At 35.8% G+C, this 14,328-nt stretch overlaps 1 protein-coding gene across 1 annotated transcript in view; it reads left to right on the top strand.

Annotated features, from left to right (window-relative positions):
• The window catches only part of LOC108366752 (pickpocket protein 19-like), a 30,934-nt gene extending 23,487 nt beyond the window's left edge, over positions 1-7,447 (top strand). The window contains exon 8 of the mRNA XM_017621217.1: positions 7,244-7,447. Within this exon, the coding sequence (XP_017476706.1) occupies positions 7,244-7,447 (204 nt within the window). The remainder of the gene's footprint in view (positions 1-7,243) is intronic.
• Positions 7,448-14,328: the final 6,881 nt, after the last annotated feature.

Raw genomic sequence — 14,328 nt, 5'->3', positions numbered from 1 at the left:
TTTTATGTAACCCAAAATGTTGGAGGTGGCTTAAACATACCTAGAAGGATGGTGAATGTATAGAAGGTAGCTCAGAAAAACAAAAAAAAAAAAAATAATAGTTTATTTGTGTTTGCTTGATTTGTTGCGGCAGATGAAGGGTGAGTAAGCTAACTGACAAGCAGGTGGGACCGCAGATTATTTGAAGTATACATATTTTATGTTGACTTGGCATGCGAGCTTGTTGGCAAACATACAGTGGCTCAAACAAATGACCAGGTGTTAATTTTTTTTGAATGTTCATGATTTATGATTATTTTCAGATTACTTTTTTTTTGTTATTTTTCTATGAAAATATTGTCCAAGCCTTAACCAAAACCATATAAATCACAGCTTAAAACTTTATAAAAAATTTAAGAAAATTCAACAGATTTTCATTAAAGTTTAAATTTTTAACTCTGATTTGCCCTTTTTTTCATATAAGCATGAATTTCTTATGAAAGAGAATGCGGGAGACCATTTTCAACCAAATTTAAAAAATCAAAGCCAGTTTTTTAAATTGCAGTTGTTATATAAAAAAAAAAAAAAAAAAACAAAAAACAATCTCCAAAAAATTCTCAATAAGCAACGCGATTTTTTATCCGGTTGAAACTTGCCCTTCTTAGAGTAAAACTGCATACCCTAAAGATTCTGGTTAAAAAGTTGAAATTTTGATAAAAATTGGTTGAATTTACCTAAATTTTCAGTGACGTTAGAAAAACAACAAAAAAATTTAGCTCGAAAAAAATTACGAATATTAAATCAACACGTGGTCACTTGTTTGACTCACTGTATATGTACATACATACATATGTATGTAATACATAAGTTAACCTGTAGGCCAAATATGTTTTACTTTTGTTTTTTACTGAAACTATTCCATTTTCAGCTTAAATTAGGCAACAAGCTAGCAAAAATATGGGAAAATTTCCTTAACCGCCGGATATTAAATTGGCTAACGAGCACAGCAAGATGAGCCGAAACTACAACAACAAATGTTACAAATACTCAAGCTGAATTTTGTTTTTAGTATTGTTGTTTTACTTGTACGTCCCTCCTATGTTTATGTTCTTCGCCCCCTACCCCCACTTCCTCCGACCACCTTTTTTTGACAGTTATTTGTCATACTGACAGATAGGGCGGGTAATTTTGAAAAATTGTTTTGTAAATACTCGTACATCACTAGCTAACAAGCTATTTCACAGAAGAAGCTCATACACATATATGTACAGCTTTGTATGTGCAGAGCTATGTATGTTTGTAGGTGTAAATGAATAACGATGCTTACTAGCAGACAGAGGGTGGCAAATCAAGGCACCTCAGCTGCCAGTGCACCGGTGTTAGCTTTGATGGCGTTTGATGGGTGGTAACAAGTATGATTAATTTCTTTATTAGGGCAACAACGCATAAAACTTATACAGTGACTCAAACGAGTGTTGACGTGTGGATGATTTTATTTATATTCTCAATTATTTTCAAATTAAAATTTATTTGCTATTTTATAGAAATATTGTTCATGCTTTTTACCGAAACCATATAAAGCAAATTCACAAACTTTATAAAAAGTTTATAAAAATCTAAGAAATTTTCCTAAAAATTTTGAACTTTTAATCAGAAGGTTTAGTACAATTTTTGTTTCTTATTAGCTTTCCGATGAGCTAGAGACTTGAAACCTCAAACTTACCTGACAGCACGCTGACAATACAATATAAAGTGCGCTAGGTGACGCAGGTGTCGAGATATTTGAAGCGGTATGGTTCATATTTCAAATGTATAATGTCCGGTATGGTTCACATTTGAAATGTATATTGACTTGTTTCATATTTGGAACGTACATACATATGTATATAGCTTAAAAAGACAGAAAAAACTTCAGAAAACTTAAGCCTTGGGTGGTAATAAGAGCTTGGCTTTAAAAATATTTTATTTTAATTATTTGTTTTATAAGTTTTATATAACAAGTGCAATTTATAAAAACCGGCGTTGATTTTTTCTTTACACAAAAATTTATGTTTATACAAAAAGGTCGCAAAAATATATCGGAAAAAAAATTATTAAAAATCAATGCAATTTTTGAAGCTTGCACTTTATTAGAGTAATTCTGTGTACTAGAAAACTGCATAACCCTAAAAATTTATATCAAAAAGTTTGCAATTTTGATGAAATTTTTTTTTTTTCAAGTTTGAAACTTAATTTATACGATTTTGATAAAAAGCATGAACAATATATTTACGAAAAAATACCAAAAACATTTTAACTTGAACATTGTGAGTAATAAACTAAATCACCATGAGAACACTTGCTTCAGTCACTGTATATATACGTGATATACGTAAAAACATAAGCATACGTAACATGTTCTAATAAAAACGAATTTCGGCATATGAAAATATTAATAAATTTATAGTTAAAATATAAGCCTCCCAACTCGCCCACATCAACAGATCTTTCTTGGGATTCTCAAACCGTTATTCTACATTTTCGACTTCAAAATTCTCTAAATAGAAAGCAAGGCGCCTAAAAATAGAGAAATTCAAACTACGTCCACCTCATACTACCATAATTAGCTGATTCATTTCTAATCTTTTTTGTAGCATATTTTTAGACAACCCCACTTTTAGTTTAGAGAATTTTGGAATGTCGATCGGTGCGATTTTCGAAATCCCTCTACTATATATGGGGCGTTCCATACCAAAACGGACGGGGTTCACACTTCATGTGTTTGAGTTGTTTAAAATTTTTAGGGTTGAGGCATAAACATAAATAATAATTAAATATGAAATTTGAGCTTGATTAATACATTTTTAAAAACTTTTACAGCACAAAAATAAAAAAATTAAAAAAAAATAGCACACATCAAAATTCTCTATGGAAAGAAATATTTTTAAAAATTGTTTCTTGAAAAATTTTTCAAATATTTTTTAATTACTATATCTGATGAAACCAGTGAATATTATAATTGAAACCCGTAAAAGAAGCAGAAGCGATATGAAATAAATCATTTTAATGCGAGACTTGTAAATTTTTGGGTTAAAAACCATCAATAAAATGATCGAAATCGGGTCGATTTCAAATTTTCGAATTTTAGCACATGCCCGATAATACAAATTTTTTGATAAAAAAAAATAGTTTTTGAAAATATACCATCTAAAAAACATTGAAAAAAATAACAATGGTAGCTCTGATTATTGCGCAATATCTAAGCGTAGTATTATGGGGTGCACTCTACAACAATTTGAGGTATGCATTTTTTTTTACACCGAAGTTGAGTAAAATGAGTACATAACAAATTTACAAATTTTTTAATTTTTTTGAGTAGGTATGCAGTCGCTTTTAAGTCGGTTTTTTTTTTTTGCTAAAAATTACTTGTATATCTATCAGTTTCTCTTCTTGTAGCTACAAGTACCGGATCAAAGTAATAATAGCATTTCATTTTCTTGAAAAGTATAATTATCTAATTGTTTATCACTGTTTGTACCACCTCCTTGCTCTAGTCGTTTCAAAGTAAATGCGCCGTGTTAAGGAGACATGATAAAGTAGACAGCCATACGAAACCCTCTTAATGAATAGCAGATAGGCTTAAAACCATGATAACCTAATCTACATTTTCTAAAGCAAACGCAGCTATCCGAACTACATTGGCGGCCTATTGTGTTTATTGACCTGTCCATTACTTCTAAACACGAACAGTCATAGTTGTATTCAATAGCTAGATACTTATTAACTAGTGTATTAAGACTTATAAACTTAATAAAACTATGTTCAGAGCAACTCGAAGTAAGCGTTCCCAAAACACCCACTTGCAGCTAAGTGCGAGTAAATTTATTTAATTGCCCATTAAAATTAAGTGCACCCACCAATTCGAACAACCAAATTAGACGTAATTACATTTTAAATTCGACTAAATGATGACCATGTGCGCTCATGAAAATAAATATTTTATTATACAACACTACAACCGTATTATAGTATAGGCAACAAACAAAAAACCCGCGCACCAATTAATGTACGCCGCATACTTTGGCTTCGGTTAGCCGTAAATTAGCGTAGACCACCGCCGCCGCCGCCGCCGCCGCCGCCGCCGCCTCCACCGCCAGCAACAAACCGGTGAACAACACAAGCGTTTGCACCAAAGCAACCAAAATGACCAAATACAAAACAGCTGGACGAACAGGCAAAAAGCCAAACAACCAAACGTAATAGCTGCCAACAAATATGTTTATATAATGCAAGAGTAGAGACTGTTGACAGCCAAAGTGTTGGCTATCATTAGAATACACACACACACAAACACACACGCTTGGTAGGCGAAGGGATTGAAAGATAGTCGAAGAGAAGAGAGTGGAAATTTGGCAGTCGGTGTTTGCCGGTAAAATAAACATTTTTGGTTTCCGCAACAGCAATCAAATATGTATAGGTATGTGCATAGACAAATGTATAAATTTGAGTATGTATGTCTGTATGTCTGTATATGTGAAGTGAGCCAGAGGAAACCATAGATAGCAAGCAATGTCGCTTGCCGATCAGCATATAGCCAGCAAATATACAAAATGCAAATGTATGCTGTGAAGCGTGTTTATAAGTAAATATGCATGTATATACCTATATCGGTGAAGCCAACCAACCTCTTTTCTATACAGTATATTTGACAACAGAATGCAGAAAACGAAGCGAAATCGTTGCATATTTTCCTGCACTTAACCTCAAACATTTTTGAGCGGATGTATGGCATACAAATGGTCGACAAGCACTTTTCCGGTTGTTTGGCAACGTGCTCAGCCTGAAGCAGGGCAACAAAAAAAAAACAAAAACAACAATGTTAATAGCACCTACTCGAATGCCAACAATTGCCGCCGCCGCACAGTGTGTCGTGCAGAACAAGCTGGATGGACAAAATTATTTACGGTTAGTTTTGGGTATATTTAGGACAGTGATTTCTGATGTGCTATCCTTTTCTTCAGATTGGTTCTTGTTTGCGAATTATTGTGAATTTTGCCAAATTTTTCCATCAGCATGGGAAGAATTTATTTATGCAAACGATTATGATTTCATTTGAACTCGGGGAAGATGGGGGAAAAAAATTATTTAGTATACTCTTTTTTTACGCCAACAGTGTAAAAAAAAAATAATTTTTCAAGAAACCCTGGTCCATACTCATAAGTCTAGCTTTTACTTTGCTAAAAGTCACGCAGCTATAGGATAATATTTGTTAAAAATATGGCAAATAATTTCGATGCATCTTTTTTTTCAACAAAAAATTTCCTACAAACTTTCATGTAATTTGCAAACATAAGCGAAAGAAAGCATAAAAGCGTTCTAGAGACTTATATATACTCTCTCGATGAAGCTGTCTATTCGGTGTATAAAATCTAAGCCTTTCCAAGGATTTTCCAAGTACTTTTAAATAGGACTATGCACAATTAAGGATTCGCTCATTACTCGTCTCCCATAAGAACGTACGATTCCCGTGAACATCTTTGCTCATTCATATAAGTATATTTTTAAGTTACTTACTTAAACGTGTGTAAAAAATCGTTAAAAAGCGCTCTGAATACGCTCTGAAATTAAAGAAAAATAGTTGTTCTCTAGTATGCCAGATAAAATTAAAGTTTTTATAAATACAAATGATGCTGCTAAAATATATTCAAAATCTAGCCCGGTGACATGAAATGACATGTTACTTTCGGTCCCTCAAAGGTGTAAAATATTAAAACAAAATATATAAATTTTTTTAAATATTCGTTTTTTTAGTAATAAATACCACTTGAAATGTAATTCATTATTAAAAAATTACACAAAGTTAAAATAAATATTTTTAAGTTTCAGTAAGATTATAAATTGATTTCTGAACACTGCCACGACCCACAGTTGAATATAGGACGCACAAAAACATTTAATTCAGGGCTTTACGGATATCCTTTTTGTTAACAAGTTACCAGTAGCGGATCCAGCGGGGGGATTGTGAGGGTATATGGCGCATATGTATTAAAACACCCCCCGTGTGTCCGCCACTCACTGACACGTAGTGTCTCTATGTCGACAAGTAAATGCTATATTTTCATATGAACCTTTAACAAAAGCAATCAAAACAAAAGTTTTTAAAAAACCTCAAAGCTCAGTTGAACAAGTCTCAATAAGTTTTAGTTGAATAAAATTATTATGGATCTGCTACTTGTACTTTTTATAAAATGGTCAATTTCTTAAAAATTTTTAATGAATTTTTCTTATTCAAATAATGCTTTACAGGGCTAATGCTGAAGACAAATGACAAAGTCGGGCATTAAAAAATAGTCATTAAAATCACTTCCACATAAAATTTGCCTAGTGGAAATTTGGCTTAAACCATATATAAAAATTTAATGTTCAAAAAACCAAATTTTTTCTGCCAAAATTGCACTGTGTGCCGGATCGTGGGTCGAAATTGAAATATACTCTTCGAACCCGTCCATAGGCGTAATTTTTAACCGATTTGATAAATTAGGGCTGATAAAATTGGGAAAATATTTTGTAGGCCCGATATTTAATTTTTTATTAAATTAAACGAAAAAATCCACCAATAAAATTTGAAATGCTTTGAGAGAAGATTCAACAAAAATTATTATTTTTTTAATTTTTGGATACATTTATTGTGGTATGCGGTTTTATAGCCTATTAAATTTTAGTATAATAAAATGGAAGTTTCAAGTGGCTAAAAATCACGTTAGTTTCTGATAATTTTTTTTTTATTTCGAATTTAATTTAATTTTAGTGATAATTTTTGATAACATTTAAATTTTAACTGTGCATCTTTTTTTCATTTTGTGGTAACCTTTTATTTTTTTAAACTAGGTTTTATAACATAACATATACATATTTACAGAATCAGGAGAGTCGATTTTCTTCAAAAGTGTTATTTTCTCTGCACATCGCACTAAAAAAATTTAATATAGTCAAATAAAAATTCAAACAGCGTGCTCTACAAATCTCTCGTAAATTTTATTAGCTTCCAATAAACAAAAAAAAAAAACTTTATTAAATCAGTTGAAAAATTAAGGGTATTCTAGACTAGGTAAAGTCCAGATTGGAACCACTGTGCGCCGCCGCCGTCAGCAGCAACACCAACAAGCAGCAAGCATATTTTTAACATAAAAACAATAGCAACAACAAGCATATTAACAACAAAACAAAATCAGTCGCTAAGCAATTTGGTATGCCAATGTTTTGCTGTCACCTATTTTACATGCAGCCGGGTCATAACATAACAGTTTGCGGTGGCACATCCGACGCCGCCAGCCAACAACCAATCAACCAGCGAACCAGCGAAGCAGCCAACCCAACTGCCAACCAAGCAAACGTCCCACCAGCCAAGCGACTATCATCAACAACGAACTCTATGCCCATTGACTATCAACCATCGCCATTTAATTCGCCATTACCCGCCAGTTGTTAGTCGCAAGCCATTAGTGTGCCAGCGATTGTGAATGTGTGAATTTGCTAGTGAGTGATACACACACACACACACACACACACACTCATTGCGGGAATAAACGGCCTCACCTAGCGCTCATGCAAAAACAAAAAAAAAAAACTTTGTGTTTGCCTGCATTTTTGCATTTGTTGTTTTAAGTAAAATTTATTTTGCCATTTCACGTTAATTCTTTGCATGTCTTTGTTGCTGTGGTTGTTGTCGTTGATACTGTTATTGCTATTTTTTGTCAAGCAAAACAGCTGTTGCTGCTGCACCAGTTCATTGCCAAGCCCCAAAACGTCGTTGGCCACAAATGTGTGTGTGTGTGTGTGTGCTGGCAATTATAGGCGAAAATGGCGAAACGAATGACACATAAAATTGTGAAAATATGCAAAATGGCTAGCCAGTTGGCTGCCTGGACGACAGGTACTATGCACTAGGAAGTTGCAAACACATGCACGTACACTCACATATGAATAAACATAAATAATAGTCATTCAGCGGGCTCATTACCCCACTACATACTATGGAGTGTATTTGCCCGGCTAGGTTAGCCGCGGCGTATGAGTCATTTCACTACCCTTCTACATACCTTGAACGTCGTCTGCTTTGACCACCTGCCTACCCTGTAATGTGCTGCTGCCACGTTGGTGACCCAACTATTTTTTTTTTATGCCCTTCATTTCACTATCCGTGGAATTTGGTTGCACTTTTTGCCCTCAATTTACACATACCCTTTCGTATAGATAGTAAGTATTCGTCCTTTTGGTATGTGTGTGCGTACTTACATATGTAGTTGGTAGTTGATCATGAAGTGCACAAAATCTCTGTCGTCAACCCTCTCACACTCACTCATTAATTCTCTTTACCTAGGCTCCTTTTGTATTTTATGTTTTTGTAATTTGTTGGCGGGCAAAGTTTTAATGGAATGTCAGAAATTTTCACTGCACATTTTTTGGCGGGTTTCTGTAAAATTTTCGTACTCTATTTGTCAAGTGAAGTGTGTAAATTTTGTTGAAAATTATCTGGCGTGCTGGGCAACAAAGATTGCGAAGTCTTAATTGAGTGACTTTTTGCTGGCTTTAAACACATAAAATTATTACTGAATTTGGTAAAAATTTGTGGTAAATACACATATTTTTGTGACCTTTATTGAAACGTCATTACTTTATATCACTACAAAATAAGAAACACGGTTCGCCAATATCTTCCATTCTAATTGAAGATTTTTAACCTTTATTAAAAGCGGATTGAATTTGTTGATTGAATTTTGTAAACGATTTCGTGATTCCTCTTAGTCAGTATATATATTTCATAATAATGAAATAAACAAAATATGCCTTGCGGCAAAAGTTTGAGATTGATCTCGGAGGTATGAACTACACCGTCGAAGTAACCACCAAACTGCGAGAGAACACACCACACCACATTGTATGCCACCATGATTTTCATGAATCATCAATATACCGGAGGCAGAGATCTGCAGATCAAAACAAAACAACAGATAAAAATGGTGGCCAGAATGGCAAGTGTAAGTGGGAAAAGAACGCGCCTTTGGCAATTTACATCTCTGTTTTGCTAAAATAAGAACTGGAGAAAATACGCTGTCGACCTATGCAGATGACGTGGCGCTTATGGTTAGAGGAATATTTCTGGATACCGGAACTTAGTAACTAGGTAAACTTCTAATAGCGTCCTCGCTGCCACACCAGCAAGACGGAACTGGTATTGTTCACTAAAAAGTATAAGATCTCCGATGGTGCTTTTTCGTCGAACGAGGGTGCGGCCCTGCAGCTCTCTGACAGTGTCAAGTACGTACATAGGCCTGAGCCTGGACAGGAAGTAAGAGATTGTGCCAGTGTGAAATCATTGCTAAGCTTATCTCGTTTTACGAAGCGCTTGTCTGGCGGAATTCTTTAGAAACGACTGCACTAGCTAAGCTACTGGATCCCGTACAAAGGAATGCTCTAATGGGTATTAGTGGCGCATTAAGAACCACACTTTCTTCATTTTATTTGGCACTGTAACCGCCTAAGCGTATTTGTACCAGTTCTACAAAGCAAACCAGTCGTTTCTCTTATGTGCCAACTGACGCCAAATGGAAATCCCAAGTGAAACCAAGTCCTTACCCACCTGGTCGGTAGAAGAGAACTGCCTCTTCCTTTGTTACCAGCATTGAATGATTCAGAGCTGAGCGTTTCTGTCCATTCGAACAATAGGTGCGCATTCTTTTGCAACCGAGCTACAAAAGAACACTCGCTTAAATGACGAAATACACGCAAAGCAACAACACAAACTCGGCTATTTATCCGAGCTCAGCCAGGTCGGTTAAAAAATGCGCGACCTGAAAGGCTAGTGTTGGTAAGGGAAAAAATTGCTCTATTGTGAATTGTTAATAGGAAAGTGGAGAGGGAAATTTTTGCTTCCTTTTATACGTGACTTATATTTTAAAAGAGTATATATATTACGCAAATACCTCGCATAATTACTCATTTAAATTGGTTTTTGTATCTAAATCCCGTTAAACTAATCACATTTTCTTGCCAGCTACCAACAGGGTTGCTTAAGTAGCTAAAAGGAAATTTTACCCGAGTTGAGCGTTCTTTTGTCGCTCGCTTACAAAAAAATGCAGCTAATATGACCTAGCCAGCGTAGCTGCTGGATTTTAATTCGCTGCACTATGTCCATGTCGGTGTATAGTTCGTCCTGCTCATAGTTCCATCGTCTGAGGTACTCACCGCGGCTTTGCATTCGACATATAGGGAGTGCCGTTCCTTTTCTATGGTGTATTTGCCAGGTCTAAAGCCACACTGATAAGACTCAATACGTTCGTTGACGGTGGGCTTCGGTCTTTCACACAAACCTATGCTTAGAACACTAATCCCGCGGTAGTTGGCGCGAATGGCGGGGTCGCCTTTCTTTCGGATTGGGCAGATCATACTTAAATTCCAATCGCCGGGCACGCGTTCATCTGACTATATTCTCCATTAAAGTTGATGCATGCAACTTATCTACTCCTCGCTATTGTACTTAAATAGCTCAGGTGGCAGGCTGTCAGCTTCAACTGTTTAGTTGTTTTTTAAGCGCGCTGCATCGACTGTGTTATTATCGCATTGGGGCTCTGGCTCGTGTTCTCCACATCTTTCAGTGCTGCTACCATTCAGTATAGTGAAAAAATGTTCCCTCCATAATTTAAGTAGGTACATTCTGGACATAAGTCACTAGGTCGCCCTGGTCTTTAAATCTTTCGTAAGACGCCTAACTCTCTGGTACAATTTTCGTGCGTTTTTCGTATCGGCCAGCATTTCAAGCTATTCGCACTCACGTATTTCGTCTTCTCTCTTCTTATTGCGGCAAATATGTACATCGCGCTTCCCTCTTCAGTTCCCTATAACGGTGTTGCGCCCGATCGCAGCACGGCCCTGTAGGTGGCATCTTTTTTTTCTGAAGCTTCCTGACACTCCCCATCGTACCAGTTGATCTTTGGGGCTACCTGAATCCGACTATATCTTCGGCGTCGGCACTTAATAATCGGGAAATGTGTTTCCACTGCTCGCATAAATATGTCGATTTGTTGAACAGTGCTCTCTGAGAGCAAGTGTGCGAGTCGAGTAGTGAATGCATTGGCTGTCTGTTGTGATTGAAGCTTTTCGACGTTAAGCTTTCCTTGGATTTTTGCGGTTGCGTATCTTGGATGTAACAAAATAGCGGTCCGAGTAGATGTTTGGCCCTCGGAGTGTACATACGTCCAAAACAGTGGAAGCATGCCTTCCGTCTATCACAACATGATCGACAGATCTTTTTATGCTTGAACCTAGTACTGCATATGTCTCGTGTCCCGACGAAGTCGATCAGCCTCAGTCCTTCGTAGGACGAATGTTCCAACTAATAATGCCAATGCTTTATTTAAAAAAAATTTATAGTTATACCTCTAAAAAAACAGCACCGGATATTACAAAAAAACCCTTTAGCTGCCAATAGTGCCACTCGTATGCCAGTATTATTTCTTCATCAAGAGTATGTAATTCACTTTAAAATATGTGTTCGATATTTGTTTGCCAGCAATCAGTATGAAATCACCAAGGCATATAAATAAACTTAACTTAAGGGAGGGAAAAGGTAGAATTAAAACTCGCTATTATATTGCGAATCTAACATATGTAAAGAAACTTACATACTTATATGTACTTGCCATACCCGAAATGGTTAAATTTCCTTTGTTGGATTTATTCAATATTTACCAAGTTCAAAGGACAACTTAATCAAATAGAAAAAAGTAAAATATATATCAGAGGAAGTTCTTCATAACACGCCTTAATAATTTAATATTTATGCAAAAACATTTATAAATATTTATTTTTCAATGTTAACAGTTCTAAAAAATTTCAACCTTTTTCACAATTTTTTTCCGCTTCTTATATTTGGCCTCCTTCCCATTTTCTGCTTTATTTTCTTTTTTATCTATAAGTAATTCAATAAGAGGGCTGCTGACATTATTTCCTCGCCTCCATCTCACAGCAAAATGCTTTTAAGAGCGTAAATAATAAACGTCAGTATTTGTCCCCCAAAAAACTCCATGCATACATACGCCAAAAAATATGCTATGAAATAAGCAAATCCATTATTGCTCAACAATGACAATTGAATTGCGGCTAAAAGTGCGTTTAGCCATGAAAAAGGCTAACAGCGAGTGACGTCTAAGGCGGCAGAGTTGGAGGTTGACTAGCGCTTTGAAGTTTACGCTGTAGCCCCAGGCGGTGCACTGCAAGCTTTTAGGAGTTGCTTGGCGCTTTACTATGACTCACTTGTTGGGGGGCGCGAAATCTAAATTGGGGGGACTACAGGTTTTTATTAAAAACGAAGTACGCTATACGTTTTTTTATTTCACTTTGACACATGAAAATCTCATTCATTTATTTATGCGCAGAAAAATATGTTTGCGTCGTAGATTTGCTTTCAACAGCATACCTTAAGGGTTGCAAATATTTTAGAACTCCTAAAAGCTGACACTGCTTTAATGTCACGAAATCTGAATGCTCCTCAGCGTCTCTTTGGCGTCTGCGATTTTTCACTTCGCCTTCTTCCGCAAAATTACGCGAGTAAGAATTCAAATTTCGCAAGCATTTCATTTGTTTGTTTTTCTGTCGCATTGTTTGTCACGTTTGTTGTACCCCTAATCTTACATCCCGCAAGGCTTTTGACAGTGTCTCGTCATAATTCATTTTTGCGCCCTTAACAATTTTCTGCAGCTTTTTGTAATGCTTTTGTGTTCCTCTTTACCCAAATAACAACTCACAGTGTTAAATATTTTCACATACGCCGCAAACTATGCTGCATAATTTCGATTTGTTTGCTGTGCTGTTGGTTGTAAGCGCATCATAAATCACCAGACAATGCTATAACACTATCAACCCTGTTTTGATTTTTTTTTTTTCGTTTTACATAAATACATCCCGACACGTCTGCCATGTCTGCTGCGAGAAAAATCACTATCAGGCTTTGAGCTTAGCTATGCGCCTACTGGGCTTGATAAGCTTGCGCCAAAAACATGTTTTCTATATAAAAAATTGTGTTGCATACATTTGGGCTGATACTCATTGTTGACCCCAAGCTACTTGTAACATTTCGCTCAGAGCCACTTTTCCTGTAGCCATGAGTTTGTTGCCTTTTTCAGCTTCACTGAACCAAAATAATTGGAAAATGTGCACACTGTCGGCAATGGCAACAAAAACAATCAAAGCGGCAAGCCAACAGGCAGTGGAAGCTATAAGGGATTTGTTGCCACAGCTTTATTTGCCATTTGCTTTGAAGCTTCCGGCTAGCAGTTAGCAGTTGCTTTTTTTGGTGATGCGAAGGGTTTTCAAATGCTCGCTGGCTTATTTACAGACGACATGTTTATTGTTGTTGTTTTTGTTGGATTTCTTTTTTATTTTTTCACAATTTTCGCTCAAGTGCTTATGAGTTTGTTGATTTCTTTTGTGTTTTTGCCCTTTGACTTCTTATCGATTGGCTACATATTCACAGCTTACATTCGTACATAAATATGTCGCACATTAGAGCCATTTATTGCAGCGGATATCCTTGTATGTTTAGTTTACTGTCATTAATTTGATATTTTATAGCATTTTAATGCAATCTCTGGTATCAATTTCGCTTTGCATATGCTACATAGTGTTGACGTGTGTTGGTATATTTTTGTTTGTGAAAATGTGAAATAATATTTGCGCCTTTGCACTGAAACTCAGAGGTTTTGTAGGGATGAAAGTACATACATGGTGAAATTTGTTTCAAAAGGCTGTAACCAGGTTAAAGAATATTGATAGTGATACCATTATACTGCCTACATAAACAATACGAATGTCTCATATTCGAAGCAGCCGACGAATATTAAGGGATATACACCGGAATATATACAAACCTCCCACCAAGAAGCCTTGACGTAATCCACACCACTGCTTTAAACATACCGTCACACAATGGTCGGAGAAGCCATGTTTAACGCGGGAAATTAGGAGAACTGTTACGATTTTAATAAAACTACGGGATCATATTTAATATTATTGTCGTGCTAAATCCGAATATGCCATAAATTGGATAGGCTGACGGTTGACAACTGCCAATAAGTAGCAATAAAATCAGTAAAAATTGGGGCACTTGTAAGTTCTGCGTAATTTGGTAAGAATGGGCATTTTTTGAAGAAAATGCAGCTGTTTAGCCTTCAGGGTACAGGAGAGAAAAGTCAACAGAATCCAGAGCTATTCTAAAAAAACCTTGCATCTGGAAAATATATTTGAAAATGTTAAGATAAATAACATATTATTACAATATGGGTATCAAACCAAAGCGGCTTAAGAAAGCTTAAA

Source organism: Rhagoletis zephyria, unplaced genomic scaffold, assembly GCF_001687245.7.
Source record: "Rhagoletis zephyria isolate East Lansing unplaced genomic scaffold, Rhagoletis_zephyria_1.1 Rzeph_scaffold_00041, whole genome shotgun sequence".
Taxonomy (NCBI): Eukaryota; Metazoa; Arthropoda; class Insecta; order Diptera; family Tephritidae; genus Rhagoletis; species Rhagoletis zephyria.
Note: the sequence above shows the minus strand (reverse complement) of the source record. Positions and strands in the feature narration are given on the sequence as shown.